At 52.7% G+C, this 14820-nt stretch overlaps 1 protein-coding gene across 1 annotated transcript in view; it reads left to right on the top strand.

Annotated features, from left to right (window-relative positions):
• Positions 1 to 3645: 3645 nt before the first annotated feature.
• Positions 3646 to 14820, top strand: part of LDB3 (LIM domain binding 3) — a gene marked incomplete at its 5' end in the record, with an annotated part of 321917 nt that continues 310742 nt past the window's right edge. The window contains one exon of the mRNA XM_081823087.1: positions 3646 to 3664. Within this exon, the coding sequence (XP_081679213.1) occupies positions 3646 to 3664 (19 nt within the window). The remainder of the gene's footprint in view (positions 3665 to 14820) is intronic.

Here is a 14820-nt window from a genome sequence, read left to right as displayed (position 1 = left end):
ATAAACACATTAGTGCTTGTAATGCGCCTGGCACAAAGCAGATAAAACAGGGCGCTACCCCTTCTCCAGAGAGGCAGGTGTCCGGCGCACTGTCTCTATAAGATCTTCTTGGATGCTGATTCAGACACAGGTCCACTGCCCAGGACACTGGCCATCTTGTCAGCTCGGGATGACTCAGTGAGCAGGCCCTGACTAGAGGGGACAGACCAGACAGAGGCTGGGGGGGAGCCAGGGACAGATCCGCAACACCAGGCCCACAAACACATGTCAGAACATGCGGAGTCCAGACCATTCACTTCAGAAATGGAAAAACTGGAGACCAGGGGTGGTGTGACTTCCCCGAGGTCACACAGCCAGCCAGTGGCAGGGCAGGGCATAGAGATGGCTGTCCCTGGTCTCCCCAACCCTCTAGGGTGGACTGGCTCCCTCACTACCCTCCCCTGCCCCTCCCCCTCTGGAATCAAGAGGACAGGTGGCCACTCAGGTGAAGGATGGGTAATAACAGCCCATGGAGAGGAGAGGAAGGCATTCCAGGAGGAGAAAACATGATGGACAGAAGCCAGCAAGTGAGAAGCAGCAAGGGGTAGTAGGGTACTGGGAAGCTGGGTTGGGGATCGCCTTCCATCTCCTTCGATACCATGTGTGGTGGACACTGCGCCCTAGATGCCTCTTCTGGAGGGAAGGACTCCTGAGACACGGCTTGCAGATGCTCTTCGCTGCCAGTCCCCAAAGGGGACCTCCCCAGCTGACAAGAAACCCCGCACCCCTAAGCCACGTCCCATTCCTGAGGCGGCTGCCCCAGGGCTGAGCTGCAAGGGGCATGAAGGGCCCAGCCCTCCGCCCCTGCATCAGAACACCTCTGACGGGTCGTCACATCTCCCCTGCAGAGCTCCCTAGGTATCTGCTGGGGCTTTGCCTGGAACGGCCTCACTGCGTGTCTCACCCCCTGCCCAGGCCTGACTGTGTCCCTTTCGTTCCCTTCCCCAGATAGGGACCCCCAGAGTGCCTGCTGTTGAGCCTCCTAAAAGCCATACCCTGTACATATTTTGGAAATGAACCCCTTAGTAGATAGATGATTTGCAAATATTTTCTCCCATTCCATAGGCTGCCTTTTCCCCCTAGTGACTGTTTGTAAGTTTCCTGGGCAAGTTTGTAAGTTTCGATATAGTCCCACTTGTCTCTTTTTGGTTGTGTTGCCTGTGCTTTTGTGTGGTATCTATGAAATCGTTGTCAAAACTCATGTCATGAAGCTTTTCCTCCTGTGTTTTCTTCTAGGAGTTTTGCAGTTTCAGGTCTTAACAGTTAAGTCTTCCATCCATTTTGAGTTGATCTGGTGATTTTTGTGTATGGTGTAAGATAATGATCCGGTTTCATTCTTTTGTATGTGGACATTCAGTTTTCCCAACACTGTTGGCTGAACAGACTATCCTTTCCCCACCGTGTATTATTGGCACCCTCATCAAAAATCAGTTGACCATATAAGGACAGATTTATTTCTGGGCTCTCTACCCTGTTCCATTGGTCTATGTGTCTCAGTAGCAAACAAACAACAAGGACAACAACAAAAATACTAATAACCCAGTTAAAAATGGGCAGAAGAACTGACTAGACATTGCTCCAAAGAAGACAAACAAATGGCCACAGGTACATGAAAAGATGCTCAACATCATTAATCATCAGGGAAATGCAAATCGAAATGCAAACGAGACAGCACCTCACACCTGTCAGAATGGTTAATATGAAAAACAAACAAAAAACCAAAGACAATAAGGTGAGGGTGTGGAGAAATTGGAACCCTCATGCACTGTGAGTGGGAATGAAAATGGTGCAGCCACTTTTGAAAACAGTATAGTTGTTCCTCAAAAAATTTAAAAAAGAACTATCATATGATCCAGCAATCCCACTTCTGGGTGTAGATCCAAAGGAAATGAAAACAAGGGATCAAAGGGATATGTGCACTCCCGTGTTCATTGCAGCACTGGTCACGATAGCCAAGACATGGAAACAACCTAAGTGTCCACTGATGGATGAATGAATAAAGAAAATGCGATGTGTCTATAAAATATAGTATTATTCAGCCTTCAGAAAGAAGGAAACCCTGGGGCACCTGGGTGGCCAGTCAGTTAAGCATCTGCCTTCGGCTCAGGTCATGATCCCAGGGTCCTGGGATCGAGCCCCACGTCGGGCTCCTGGCTCAGTGGGGAGCCAGCTTCTCTCTCTGCCTCTCCCTCCCTCTCTGCTCTCTCTCGCTATCTCTCTCTTTCAAATAAATAAAAAATCTTAAAAAAAAAAAAAAAGAAGGAAGGAAGGTAGGAAACCGTGCAATATCTGACAGCACGGATGAACCTTGAGGACGTTACACTAGGTGAAATAAGCCATCACAGAAGGACAAATACTGCATGATTCCTTTTATATAAAGTATATACGACAGTCAGACTCATAGAAACAGAGCAGAATGGTGATTGCCAGGGGCCAGAAGGAAAGGGGGGATGGGCGGTGCTGTTAGGTATAAAGTTTCAGTTGTGCAAGATGAAGAAGTTCTAGACTTCTGTATAAATCACGTGCCAATAGTTAACAAGACCGTATCGTGCACTTTAAAATCTGTTAAGAGGGTAGATCTCATGTGAAGCGTTCTTATCACAATAAAATAAAAATTTTTAATAATTTAAAAACATTTTTAAGTTGTTTTCCAAAGTCCCTGACTCATCCCTGCCGGGGCCTCCTTTCCCCACCTTCCGACTATGCCTCCCAAAATGCTAGCTCCTGGGTATCTCAGCCGGAGCTCCCACAACCACCCCAACTCCATGGTCCAGACTAACCTTGCCACCTTTCTCTGCTTCTCCCTGACTCCCCATCTCAAGGATGGCAACTCCTAGAGGACTGAGTCCAGACTCAGCCTTCACCCTGACTCTCCCCTTCCTTTACCCCAATATCCAGAATCCAACCTCCATGCTCCTGCCCTGGCCTTCACAAGCCTCTCCTCACTGCATCATCAGCCTCTCCCCTGTCCTACCTTCCACCAGGGTGATCTCTCAGAAACACAGATCTCATCACGTCACCCCCAGGAACTCTCTACAATCAGGCTGAGATTCAGCTTTCCTACCCTCGGGACACCCACTTATCACTCAAATCCCCAGCCTCATCTCCTAGACCCACCGTCATGCCAGAGATCCAGCAAACTACCAGGCACTCCTTGCACATCCCATACAGCTTCCCACCTCTGCTTAGAATGCCATCCCTCACCACCATCGCCTATCCTTAATTTATTTTTTTTAAAGATTTTATTTGTTTATTTGACAGAGAGAGACACAGAGAGAGAGGGAACACAAGCAGGGGGAGTGGGAGAGGGAAAAGCAGCCTTCTCTGCTGAGCAGGGAGCCCGATGTGGGGCTCGATCCCAGGACACTGGGATCACGACCCGAGCCGAAGGCAGACACTCAACGACTGAGCCACCCAGGCGCCCCTATCCTTAACTTTAGACAATTTGGCCAACTCCTATTCACACTTCAAAACCCCGATTCAAGTGTCCTCCAGGAAGCCTTCCCTGACATCAGTAGAGAGCAAAACTTCTCCCCTAGTCTATGCCACTTCTATGATAATTTCCCATTTATTCCATGAACGGCAATTATTTGTTTCTCACATCTATCCACCTTCCCCCACCAGACTGGGTGCATGCTGAGGGAAGGAATGGTACCACAGTCATTCTGGAGTCCCCTGCATTTAGCACAGAGTCTCCCTTACAGCAAGCTCTCAATAAATGTTTGTTGAGTATAACTGAGTGAATAAATGAATAAATCCACTCTACCTATGGATGCCAGCCACCTCCTTGTCCCCTCCCACTTCCTCCCCTCCCCCGCCCCTTTCTCATATTGTGCTCAGCCTGTCCAGGGCAGGACCCTCACCTCCTACATCACTCAGGGCAAAGGCTGCTTCCCCCACCCCCAGCTCTCTCCCAGCCCTTCTAGCCCACCCATCTGCTTGACTAATGAATAGAACAACCTGTGCTCTTTTTTCCAGGGAATGTGCCTGCCTTAAAAACTGCTTTGAAGAGCACAGCACCTGCTCACATATCAATTAAAATTCTAATTAGGTGGTGAGAGTATATAATTAAAATAACACGTTCCATCTCCTTCATTTATTGCTGCTGCTGGCTGTCAGGATGAAGTGAACCAGTTCTTCAGAGTGGGGTGGGGGCAGGAATCGCCCTTGCCTCTGAACACACCATGCTTCCCTTTCTGGTATCTCTTCTCGTACAGGAAGTAGATTCCTAAGGCTGCCCTAGCCACCCTGAGTGAGAAGTGTCTTCTGCCACTTACTCAGCCCTTACACACTCCCTGCACCTCATTACGTATGGCTCATATCACATGGCAGATTTTTCAGGGCTTCGTGCCTTTGTACATGGAGTGCTGTCTGCCTCGAATGCCCTTCTCCCACTGTATGTATTAGAAACTCCTATTCATCCTTCAAAACCCAGTTTTGATTTTCATCTGTGCTGGATTATGGGGACACAATGGGTATAGATGCAGTATCTACCTCAAGGCACACACATTGCTGCACATGATGGTTCCCACGTTCCAGAGAAGTAAACTGAGGCTCTCCGATCCTGCCCCATGGCTGGGAGGCTAAGGATGTGGCTGGGTCTGCCGAAACTACCAGGCCCTCAGTCCCTTCCCACTTTGGTGGCTTCAGGGACATCTTTTCCAGAACACAAGCCTGTTAAATCCACTGCCATCCCAGGCCAGCTAGTGGCAGCGACAGGTCAATCTATCAAGTGGCAGATCCCGCTAACAAGAACAGGAGTGTGGCTTGGGAGGAGCCATTTGCTCTCTTACAGTGCTATGCAGAGATATTCCCAGTCAGGAACTGTGCCCAGCACCCAGCACACCCTGCTGCAATATTTATGAAGTCCTGTTTTGGGAGCACATGGAGGAAATCACTCCTTGCCTTTCAAAATTAAACTTACTTTGACTTCCATTGCTCTAACCATTAAAATCCGAGTGTGACAGCTACTGTCAGCTCCACTGAGCTGATCTGTGGGCAGCTGGGGCCTGCCTTGTCCCTCTGACTCCTTCGGGACACCGAGGTGGGGAGAGCCTCACAGTTATTGAGCACCTTGCAGGTACAGAGCACTCCGTGGGGTATTTTTACATATGCTGCCTCGGCGTTTCCAAAATGGGTTGTGCGAAGCAGCAATTACACAGGATGTTATTAAGTGCTCTGCCAAAGAAAGTTCCACTTTCAACTCAGCCTGCAAATGCTGAGTTCACAAAAGTTAACAGGCTTCTTTACTGCAGGACTTCTCAGAGCCTTAAATATGCCAATGCATATGGTGATGTCTCTAAGAGAAGCATCTAGCTGGGTCACAATGTATGCAACCACACAGCCTGTTTCTCCAACAACAGTTTATAGAACTGCTTGTACAGAACTCAATTTGGGACATGCTGCTCCTTCATTTTATTCCTCAACAGCCCTGGAAAGTAGCTATGGCTGCGTGCATCTTAGAAAAATGACACAAGCTCACAAGGTCTCTCCCATTGACTGCTGTAACCCCAGCACCCAGCACAGAGACCCCCCCACGGCAGGCCCCTGACACACGAATGGGAGCTATGTGAAGAGATGCCTAATGAGTGGCAAACGGGGGAGAGCAGGGACAGCCCTCTAAAACTGACTCCCAACTCCTTGCACTTCCCAGGGCCACCTCTCCAAAGATGACATGAGGGCCCCTCCCCTCCTTGCCCCTCCCCGGGTGGGGGGCGCTCTGAAGATAAGATGGGACAGAGGTAGAGGCACCTGGCCTGCCTCTGGCCCAGGGCAAACTCTGAGGGAGGCCTCCCCAGGTTTGGCTGAGCGTGGTTTCCATGAGTCCTTGCCAGCCAGTGAAAGGACAGGAATCTAGTGGTCACACGAACATCTCACCTGTTCATCACAAATGTCAGCCCTAATGGAACCAGGAAGGCGGCAGGGGCTGTTCCACCTTTCTGAAGCCTGTGTTGGCCACAGACAACTTCAAGTTAAGCTCCTAGGACTCTGATCACTGGACTTCTTAGTCCAGTGCCGTGTCCCAGAAGGAGATTTGTTTCATCGTGCTCACAATAAAATGTACACACTCACGCATTAGAAAACACTAACGGAGATCAGGATGGCAGATGCAGATGCTAAGGGTTAGTCTCATTACCATCCCTGGCCCCTACTCTCAGCCAAGCACACATTTAGGCATCAGAAAGGGTTTGGTGGTGGGACAGAGGACTGTGACACCTCACAGACAGGAGGGCAGGGAGTGAGGGCCTCTGGGAACATATGCTCCTGAGCAGAATCCCAGCCTGTGGAGCCTACTGGCCCAGGTGCTCTTCTAGAGCCCAAGCAGGCAACTGAAGAAGACATCCGAGTCTGTCCACAACCTGGCCTCCCCACTGTGAAATCCCCACTGGGACAACTAGGGCTGCTTGCCACCCACCCAGCTCCATGCCTTCCCAGACATGGACGCCCCCGCCCCCCGCCATCCCCTGGGTGCCTGGAGCCCACTGGTGTTCCTGCCCAGCCCAGACTTGGGGCTGGCTTTCATAAGTACTAAAATGGGATGATTAGATGACAAACCTCATTTGGCAGGAGGCAACATGCAAAGTCATAACCAGTCCTGGCTCCATGGGAACATGGCTACAAATTATTTGACAGTTGTTTTATTTCATGTGAGTATGGCCCATTGATCTGTACACATTCTAGAAAGCCCCCGTCATACACAGCTGACTGCCTGGCCCACTCCAGCTCACTGACTGATCAATCAGCAAACAGACTGACCACAAACCCAGCCACCAAGAATGCAGCCCGGCACCAGCTAGAGAGGCCCCCAGCGAGCCCACCCACCCCTCCAACCTGGGTGTGGGCAGGACAGGACCAGAGGCTGCCTTCTCGTATGGCAGGAGCTGGGGGCCTCTGATCCTTGCCCTGTGTGCCAAGGGCATCTCCCCAGGGATGCTGTCCTGTAAGGGACAGGCAGTTCCAATCACAGCAGAGCCCCAGCTATAACACCACAGAATCCCCTGTCTAGGGGAAAGACACTGATCTACCTTTGAGACCCTCCCTAGAGCTGTAAAGGTAACAGGTGCTGTCCTGAACTAAGGGAACGGGGAAGCCCAGGCCAGCACTCAGAACAGCATGGTGAGAACAACAGAGTCCCATGAGGAGTGTTGCTCCTCATGGAATTGCTCCTCATAGCGGCTGTGCCAGTTACAGTTCTGAATGACCAGCACATTTATTCATTCACTTTATTCTGCTAACGGCCCTTCACCCGCTTTGTGCCCTTTCTCTTCTAACGCTATGCAGTCTTGCAAACGAGCGAGGGACGCTGCTAATCAACACACGCCCACATCCCTGGTAGCACTGATTGGTTCATGGATGAGCACATGACTCAGGCTGAGCCAATTACAATGCCCCCAGCCCTAGTAGACCTGATTGGTTCATGGATGGGCACATGACCCCAGCTAGGCCAATCAGAGTCCTCTGAAGTCCTCTCCCTCGGAGTGGATAGACAACAGGTCCCTTTCCCCCTGCATTTTTGCTAAGGAGGAAAAATGACCTCCATATATGGTTGAGAAAGCCTGGCAAAAAAAATGAAGTCAAACAGAGCCGCACAGTCCACTCCGGAGCCCAAGATCAACTGAGCCCCTTTTGGCAAAGGCCAGGGTGAGCTGGATTCTTGTCTCCTACAACTGAAAGAGCTCTGAAGGAGCACTATTCATTTAGGAAGCTTGCTGCTCCCTCCCATATCAGGGGCCTACCTGCCATCAGAACCCCGTTATGATGTCCACCCCAAAACCCACTGGGCGCCTCCCCTGTTCTACTCCAAGTGCAGCCCAATCCTTAAAGTCCAGCATCACAGGCCTCCCTGTCAGGGACCCTCAAGGCCCTGGCTGGCCCCAGGACCACTGGTACTAGAACTTTCAACTCTGTCCTCCTCTGTTACTTTGCCTAGCACAGCTCTTACCTTGCCTGCTCCCCTCTCCTTCCCTCCTCCACGAGTTCCTAAACCTCTGAGGCCGGGTCGGTCACCTCTGCAGTCCCCATAGCACCCAGCACACAGTGCTTGCTGCCCTCATGTGTGTTGGGATGGGGATGGGGCTACCCTCAGTGAGTACCTCCTAGCATCCTGTGTCCGCTTAAATTCACACGAATACCCAGAGTGCCAGGTGCTATGTTTATCTCCGTTTTATAGATGAGAGTGATGCTCAGGGAGCTTAGGTAAGTTACTCAAGATCAAAAGCTGGTAAGTGAAAGAGCTGGGGTTCAGACCTAGCTGGCCTGCCTCCAAACCACTCTCACCCCCTCTCTCCATCAGACGAGCTCCATCCATGCACCTGCCATGTCCACTGCCCGCCCCAGCACCCAGCAGTGCCTGACCCAGACCAGACACCAGTAAACACCTGTGAGAGTGAAGGTGCCCCTCCCCGGCCAGTAGGACCACACATGGGCATCTCCTAGGAGCCTCCCAGGGGTCCTGCCCTCCTGAGAAAAGCCCCCTGGGAGGAGTTGCAGGGGAAGGCAGGGGAGGAGAAGGAGGCAAAGTGAGGGAAGGGAGAAGCCTCCGAGGCTGGCAAGGGCCAGGCCAGGGCACCTCAGAATCCCATGCAGGAGGATGGGGAGAGCCAAAGCTGGGGTGAGTGAGGGCTGGGACGGGCACATGCTGAGCTTGGGATGGACTCGGTGATCACCCAGTGCTGGCTCCAGCCACATGAATTAACCTGCTGCTCCGAGGTGTGCGGTAGTTCCCACTGCACTCTGGGCTTAGTCAGGCCGGCAGAACTGTGCTGCAGGCTGTACATGGGGGAAAAGCTCTCCTGCTGAGGAGGAGGGCCTGGAGCTGGCCCTCAGGGATGGCCACACCGAGCACCCTGATGAGCAGCGATGAGGCCAGCCACACCTAGCTGAGGAGCCCAAGAGAACGTAAGAGGGAGCGAGTAGAGGAGGAGGAAGGCTGGGAGTCAGCAGACCCCAAGCAACCTCAGGAGGGAGGTGACCTGAGGAGGGAGGTGCCAAGGAGCCACCAGGTGGGGAGAGGGGGGTGCTCTGAGAGATCACAGGACAGCGACCCACACCAGGGTCTGGCAACCGGCTCAGAGGTAGTCAGTCCTTCACGGAACCAGCCTATGTCAGCCACATCCCCTCGGCAGCCAGAGGCTCTGGTCACTCACACTGCACTCCTCCCTGAACATTTCCAGAAAGGCCTGCTCAGGGTAATACTTCACCTGAAGGAGTTAACAGGTGGCATTTCTGCAGCCAGTGAGGGTGGACAGCCCTCCCCTGCAGGGCTCCCAGCCCCCAGCCCTCCCTCAGCCTAAGCATCCCCTTTCTTACAGTTTCCAGAGCTCCTCCGCTCTTCGCCAGCTGTAAATACCACACTGCCAGAGACCATGTGTGGAACCTCAGCCACATCTCGCAACACGTGGTCTCTCGCTGTAGGCTCGGCATTTACATCTGTGCATGCGACGACAAAAGGGTGCCCCTCTTCCCCAGGCCTGCCCATCTGGAGAGTGGGGGGCTGGGCTGAGTTTCTGGGCTGGGTCTGGCTTCAAAAGCATGGTCCTGGGATTCTGTTACAGGGTACCTTAGCCTGGAGCATCTGGGCTGGGTGGCTTCCAAAGTGGGTCTCCAGGCTAGACGGGTCTACATCTGCAGCCCTTATTCTGAGGAGCTGATATAGAGGTTTGGACCCTGGGTTTTTGCCATGGTGATTTTTAGCTTGGGATGCCATGCTGGGTTTCTGCATCTAGCAAAAGGGTCCAGTTAAGGGTGCCAATTCTAGAAGATCTATCATGGGGCAGGAGAAAGTTCTGAACTTGGGGTTCTATGCTGTGGGGTTTATAGAGAGGAGTTGCTCTGGGCTTTTCCAACACAGGGGCTGGTATGGGTGAGGGGCAGATGGACCTACCCAGCCTTGCCCACCCCTGCTCATTCCTGAACCCATGGGGAGATTGTGGCCTTTTCTCCACACCATTAAGAGAGAGACCCTTAGCCAATGGGGCCCCAAACACAGTGCCCATGTATTCCAGGAGCCGGGACAAGAAAGGAGTTCTGGAGGAGGAGGGGTTCTCACTGCCCTCAACTGGAAGGCATACCCCCCTGAGATTTCAGGAGAGGCACCACTGAGCAAACTGCCACAGCCAGCATCAGGAACAGAGAGGGCAGCAACACGCAAAGGCCACACAGCACTTCTAGCTGATCCCAGATACTGATCCCAGTCATGATAACCAAGGAGGCTGAACCCCACTCCTCACAATGTGCGCACGTGCGTGTACACACACACACAAACAACATCCCACTGGGTCCCCAGCCAGTGGCCATCAGAACCAAGAGCCTTTTCTGCCAACCTGATTGGCCTGACTGGAGCAGTCTCACCCAATCAAGAGGTGGGCTGAGCCAAGGCTGGGCCCCAGTAAATACCCACAGGGGTCCTGAGACAGGGCCAGGCCCTCCAGACAGAGTAAGGAGGGCAAGGCTGAGGGACATGTTGGGTCTGGAGAACAGGAGATGTAGCCTGGGCCAGCCCACCCTCCAGGAAGCCCTAGGGAGCCCCACCTGCCTCCTCGCCAGGGGCAGCCTCAGTCAGACCTCAGCATACCCTCCTCCGTCTTTAGCATCAGCAGAGAGCAAGCCCTGAATGCTGGCAGTCCTGCCAGGCAGCCTAATCTGAGGAAGCACTGACCGTTGGAGAGGTCTTATTTGAGAGTCATACGTAGAAATGTTTGTGTCTCTGGAAAGTACCAGCTGTTTAAGGATAAAGATCATGGCTTTGCTCATTGTATATCCCCAAATCCAGGGCCAAGCCCACAGCAGGCACTCAGGAAATGAATGAATGAATGAATGAATGAACAAACGTACATTTCCTTTCAAATACCTTAACTGAAGGATCAACCGAGAAATTTATCAGAATGTTCTCTCTGCTGTGGTCAGAGCAACGCTGATAGCTCTGTACATCATTTGTGCTCTTAAAACCTTGTTCCGGCGATGGGGAGGTGCCCGGAATTCCATCCAGGATTTGGGCTGGGTTTTCTGCAGACACTTATTCACCTTCTTCTAAGGTGACAGAACCTCCCAATACTCATCTGAAGCTACCTCATAGCTAATTCTCTAAATTTCTATATATAAAATAAATCGTTTAACAAAAAAAATCTGTATCTACAGTGTATGGAACAGAGATTTCAAAGCCCATTAACTCACAGAGATGGTATGTTACTGGGAGAATATGGGCTGTATAATTAAAAACAATTTAAATCCGATTATAAAAAGACAGTGGGCTTTACTGTCTGCCACCATCTCACTAATGGAAAGAAAACCAGTAGCTTGAGTTTTTTTTTTAATTACTGTAAAATTATGAACTAGAACACGCACGTACCACCCCTCTACTGCTTCATATTACTGGTAAGATGCGGTGAAATATTCCTTGCAGAGAAATATTCCTTACAGACAGCATAAGCCCTCCTCAGCTGAGGACTCTGCCAGGGGCTCATGGCATCCAGTGGCTGAGGCACCCAAGGCAGGGAAGGAGGCAGTCTCCATGACAGCCAATGTGAGGGTGGATCCTTTCTGGAGACCCCAGTCTCAGCGTTTAGTGATGCCTGGCTCTCGTTGTCCTGTCTCTTCTCAACTCCAGAGCCAAGCATCTGGGGAGGGGAAACCAAGGGACCAGGAAGAGCACGCCCAGAGCTATGATGAAGGAAATCAGTGGTGATAAGCACCCCCATTAACTCACCTGCTATGAGCCAGGAAAGACTCCAGTTGGCTCTGCCAGTCCTCAGCAACTCCATGATTAAAGGCTGGTGTTGATCGACTGGTTCTGATGTGTAGAAGCACCATCCAAGAAGCTTTTAGAGAATACTGGGGCCCAGGCCCTCCCCAGGCTTGTGGAATCAGGATCTCTGGGGTGGACCCTGGGCACTGATACCTGTCTGAGATCCCTGAGGGTGGGGACTGGTCTGTTGTGCTTACGCATCCCTAGCACAGTGGCGGGCACAGGGTCAACCCTTGGTAGACATGAAAGCAAGAAGGGAATGGGCACCTACTATACGCATGTCCTCTTTCTATACTGTTCCTTTGGACTTCATAAACAATTCTTCAAGGTAGATGCAAATATGGCCACTTTAAATACGAGGAAACAGAAGCTAAGAAACCTAAGGGAAAGTGTCCCGGATCACAAGCCAACAAGAAACACAGGAGGAATTCAAGCCCAACCGGGTCATTGTCTAGTGTCGAAGGCCATTCCGAAACTTCCCATTATCCTTCCCCCTGTCCCACCATCCCCCCGCCCCGGCTCGGTCATTCAGAATTGGCCAGGGGCCTTCATGTGCCCCATGCTAAGCCAGAGGCTAGAGGAGGAAGAGGGACAAACCAGAGCCGGGTGCTGGGCTGTCCAAGTCTAGTGATGCCATCAGGCACTGGGGAGAGATCAGGGCACCAAATCCTCCTACATCAGCCCCTTCTGGGACCAAAGTACACTTGCAGGATATGATTTCAGGAAAGTTCCTGACCAGATGCCTGAAATCTCACCATTAGGTCATTCTAAGAAGTCTGGTGGAATCAGGTATCTAGACAAGTTTTGTGGCCCAGGTCACATCCCCTTAGCCCACCTCTGGACTGTTGTTGTGATGACTGGCTGCATGCAGGTATAATGGGGCAGCACCTCACCTCCCCTGCACCAGGGCCCCCCTGCCCCCACTGATACCACGTGAGGCGCCCACAGGAGCCCATCCGGCCAAGCGGCTGTACAAAGCTGGAACACCTGGAGGGACCACTGTGGGGGCTGGCTGGTGGAAAAACACTCCCCTCTCCCTTCGCTGGGGGAATAATCCAAGAGCTATAGTCTACAAGGCTTCTTGGCTGGTCCCTATGGGGAGGAGCCCCAGTGGCCCAGCCGTGACTAGCTTGGACTAGCTCTCCCTCCTTCCCTGGTTCCCACTTCCCATCCCTTTAGAAACACATTCCACAGTACACTGCTACACAGCTGTCTTTGTCTCAGGCTCTGGTTTGGGCCTGGGCAGGGGGGGCCTTGGGCTTTGACATCTGCGACATGCAGGTACTCTTGTCCTCAACAGTAGATGTCATCAAGAAAGGCCCGGCTTGGGTTGACAGGAGCAGAGAAGCCTGGGGCTACCTCACCTACCGGCAGGAATTTGGGGCTCTGGCCCCTCCTCCCCCCACCCCCCACACCACCATGGGTGACCAGGCAATTGTAGGCATAGAAAACAGGAGCCAGGCTATAGGGAAGGGCCACACTATGCAGAAACCCTGAAATCTCTAACAATGGCTCGCTCCACATCTGGGATCCTCAAGGACAAGCCCCCATCCTCGGCCCCTGGGACCAGAGCACAGAGGCCTACAAGGGCAGGGAGTAGTGGGGACTGACTGTCCCCTTGTGTTCCCCATCCTCATAGATCACTCCCCTCACAGCTCAAGGCCTAGATCTAGGTGTATGGCTCTGGGCCCCAATGTCTACAGCCTACACCCCCTGCCTGCCCCACGAGCTCCATCCCCAGAGCCTGGGCCACTTCTGCCAGGACCACAAAGAAGAAGCTCGAGGACCCCTGTAGACCTTTCCAGGCTCTCAGTACCCTCCTCCTCCACTTATGCCCAACAACCCTATCAGCTCCCTGATCCCAGCCTTTCACACTCCTGAGCCTTTGCTCAAGCTCGTCCACCCCCTGGAATGCCTGCCTCCCTCTCTTCACCAATTCCCTACTTAGGACTTGGCTCAGGAGTCACTTCTTCCAGAAAGCCTCCCATAGTTGCTCCCAAGCCCAGGCTAGGTTAGGCACCACATCAGTGCCTCCCTGGGCTGGCTTCATTCTCTCATGGCACAGATCACATTCTAAACGCACGTGTCTGTCCCTGCCACCCCAGCTCTGAGGCTAACGCAGGTGGGATGGGCAGTGCGGAGGGCTGGGCCCTCACAGCTGGACGCAGCCCGCCCGGGCTCTTCCAGAGGATGGTCTTGGTGGGGCGGGCCCACCTCACACCTCATAAGGAGGTTCATATTTCTTCCTCGACCCCCACCACCTGCTTTCTCCAGCTGAAGTTAATAATTTTAAAGTCATTAAGTCCAGCAAACCATAACCGATTAAGTACGGACTGGCGGTGGCCCTCTGAGCTGCACAGCCTCACCTCTGCCTGGGCCTGTATCTGGAGGGCAGCGGGGTGGGGGCGTGAGCTCCCCGTGGCACAGATAAACCTCTCCACACAGCCAGCCGCCTAATGAGACGGTCGGGGGACCTCTTAACGAGATTAGGCAGGGCCGGAGCTCTGCCTCAAAGGTGTGTGGAGGGTTTTTTATTCAATTAGTCATTCAGAGGGGGCAGACTCGGCCCAGGAGGCTGCAAGAGGCCTTGCCAATAAGGCAGCCTCCCCCCGCCCCCCGACAACTCCTAGTTCTGCTGTGGTGGCCCAGCCTCTGGGGGCAATGGCCCCACTGAGCAGAGCCAGTCCGGGGCATGCGGCAAGGCCAGATCGCTGGCTGCCAGCCCAGGGCTCCTTCCCTCCCTTGGAGGAGCTCTCAGGGGTGGCTACAAATGGGCCATTTGGAAAAGGGAGCAAAGACCCCAGGCCACATTCGGTGTGGGGATAGAAAAGACTAGCCGGGTAGGTAAGGCTGAGTCTAGGGCCAAAAGCATGGCTTGTGGCTATATAAAAAGTGGGGGTCACATGTGTAAGGCCAAGACCTAGTGCCCCTGCCCCCTCCTGCAGAAAGGGTATTCACATCACACCCAGTGGAAGGGAGAGGACCAAGTTCACCCCAGGAGCTGCAGGAGCCCAGGGAGTAACAAGCTCCACCTCCTG

The sequence above is a fragment of the Leptonychotes weddellii genome, chromosome 6 (genome assembly GCF_054177405.1).
Source record: "Leptonychotes weddellii isolate Sample4059 chromosome 6, ASM5417740v2, whole genome shotgun sequence".
Classification (NCBI taxonomy): Eukaryota; Metazoa; Chordata; class Mammalia; order Carnivora; family Phocidae; genus Leptonychotes; species Leptonychotes weddellii.
This window is presented reverse-complemented; position numbering and strand designations above follow the sequence as displayed.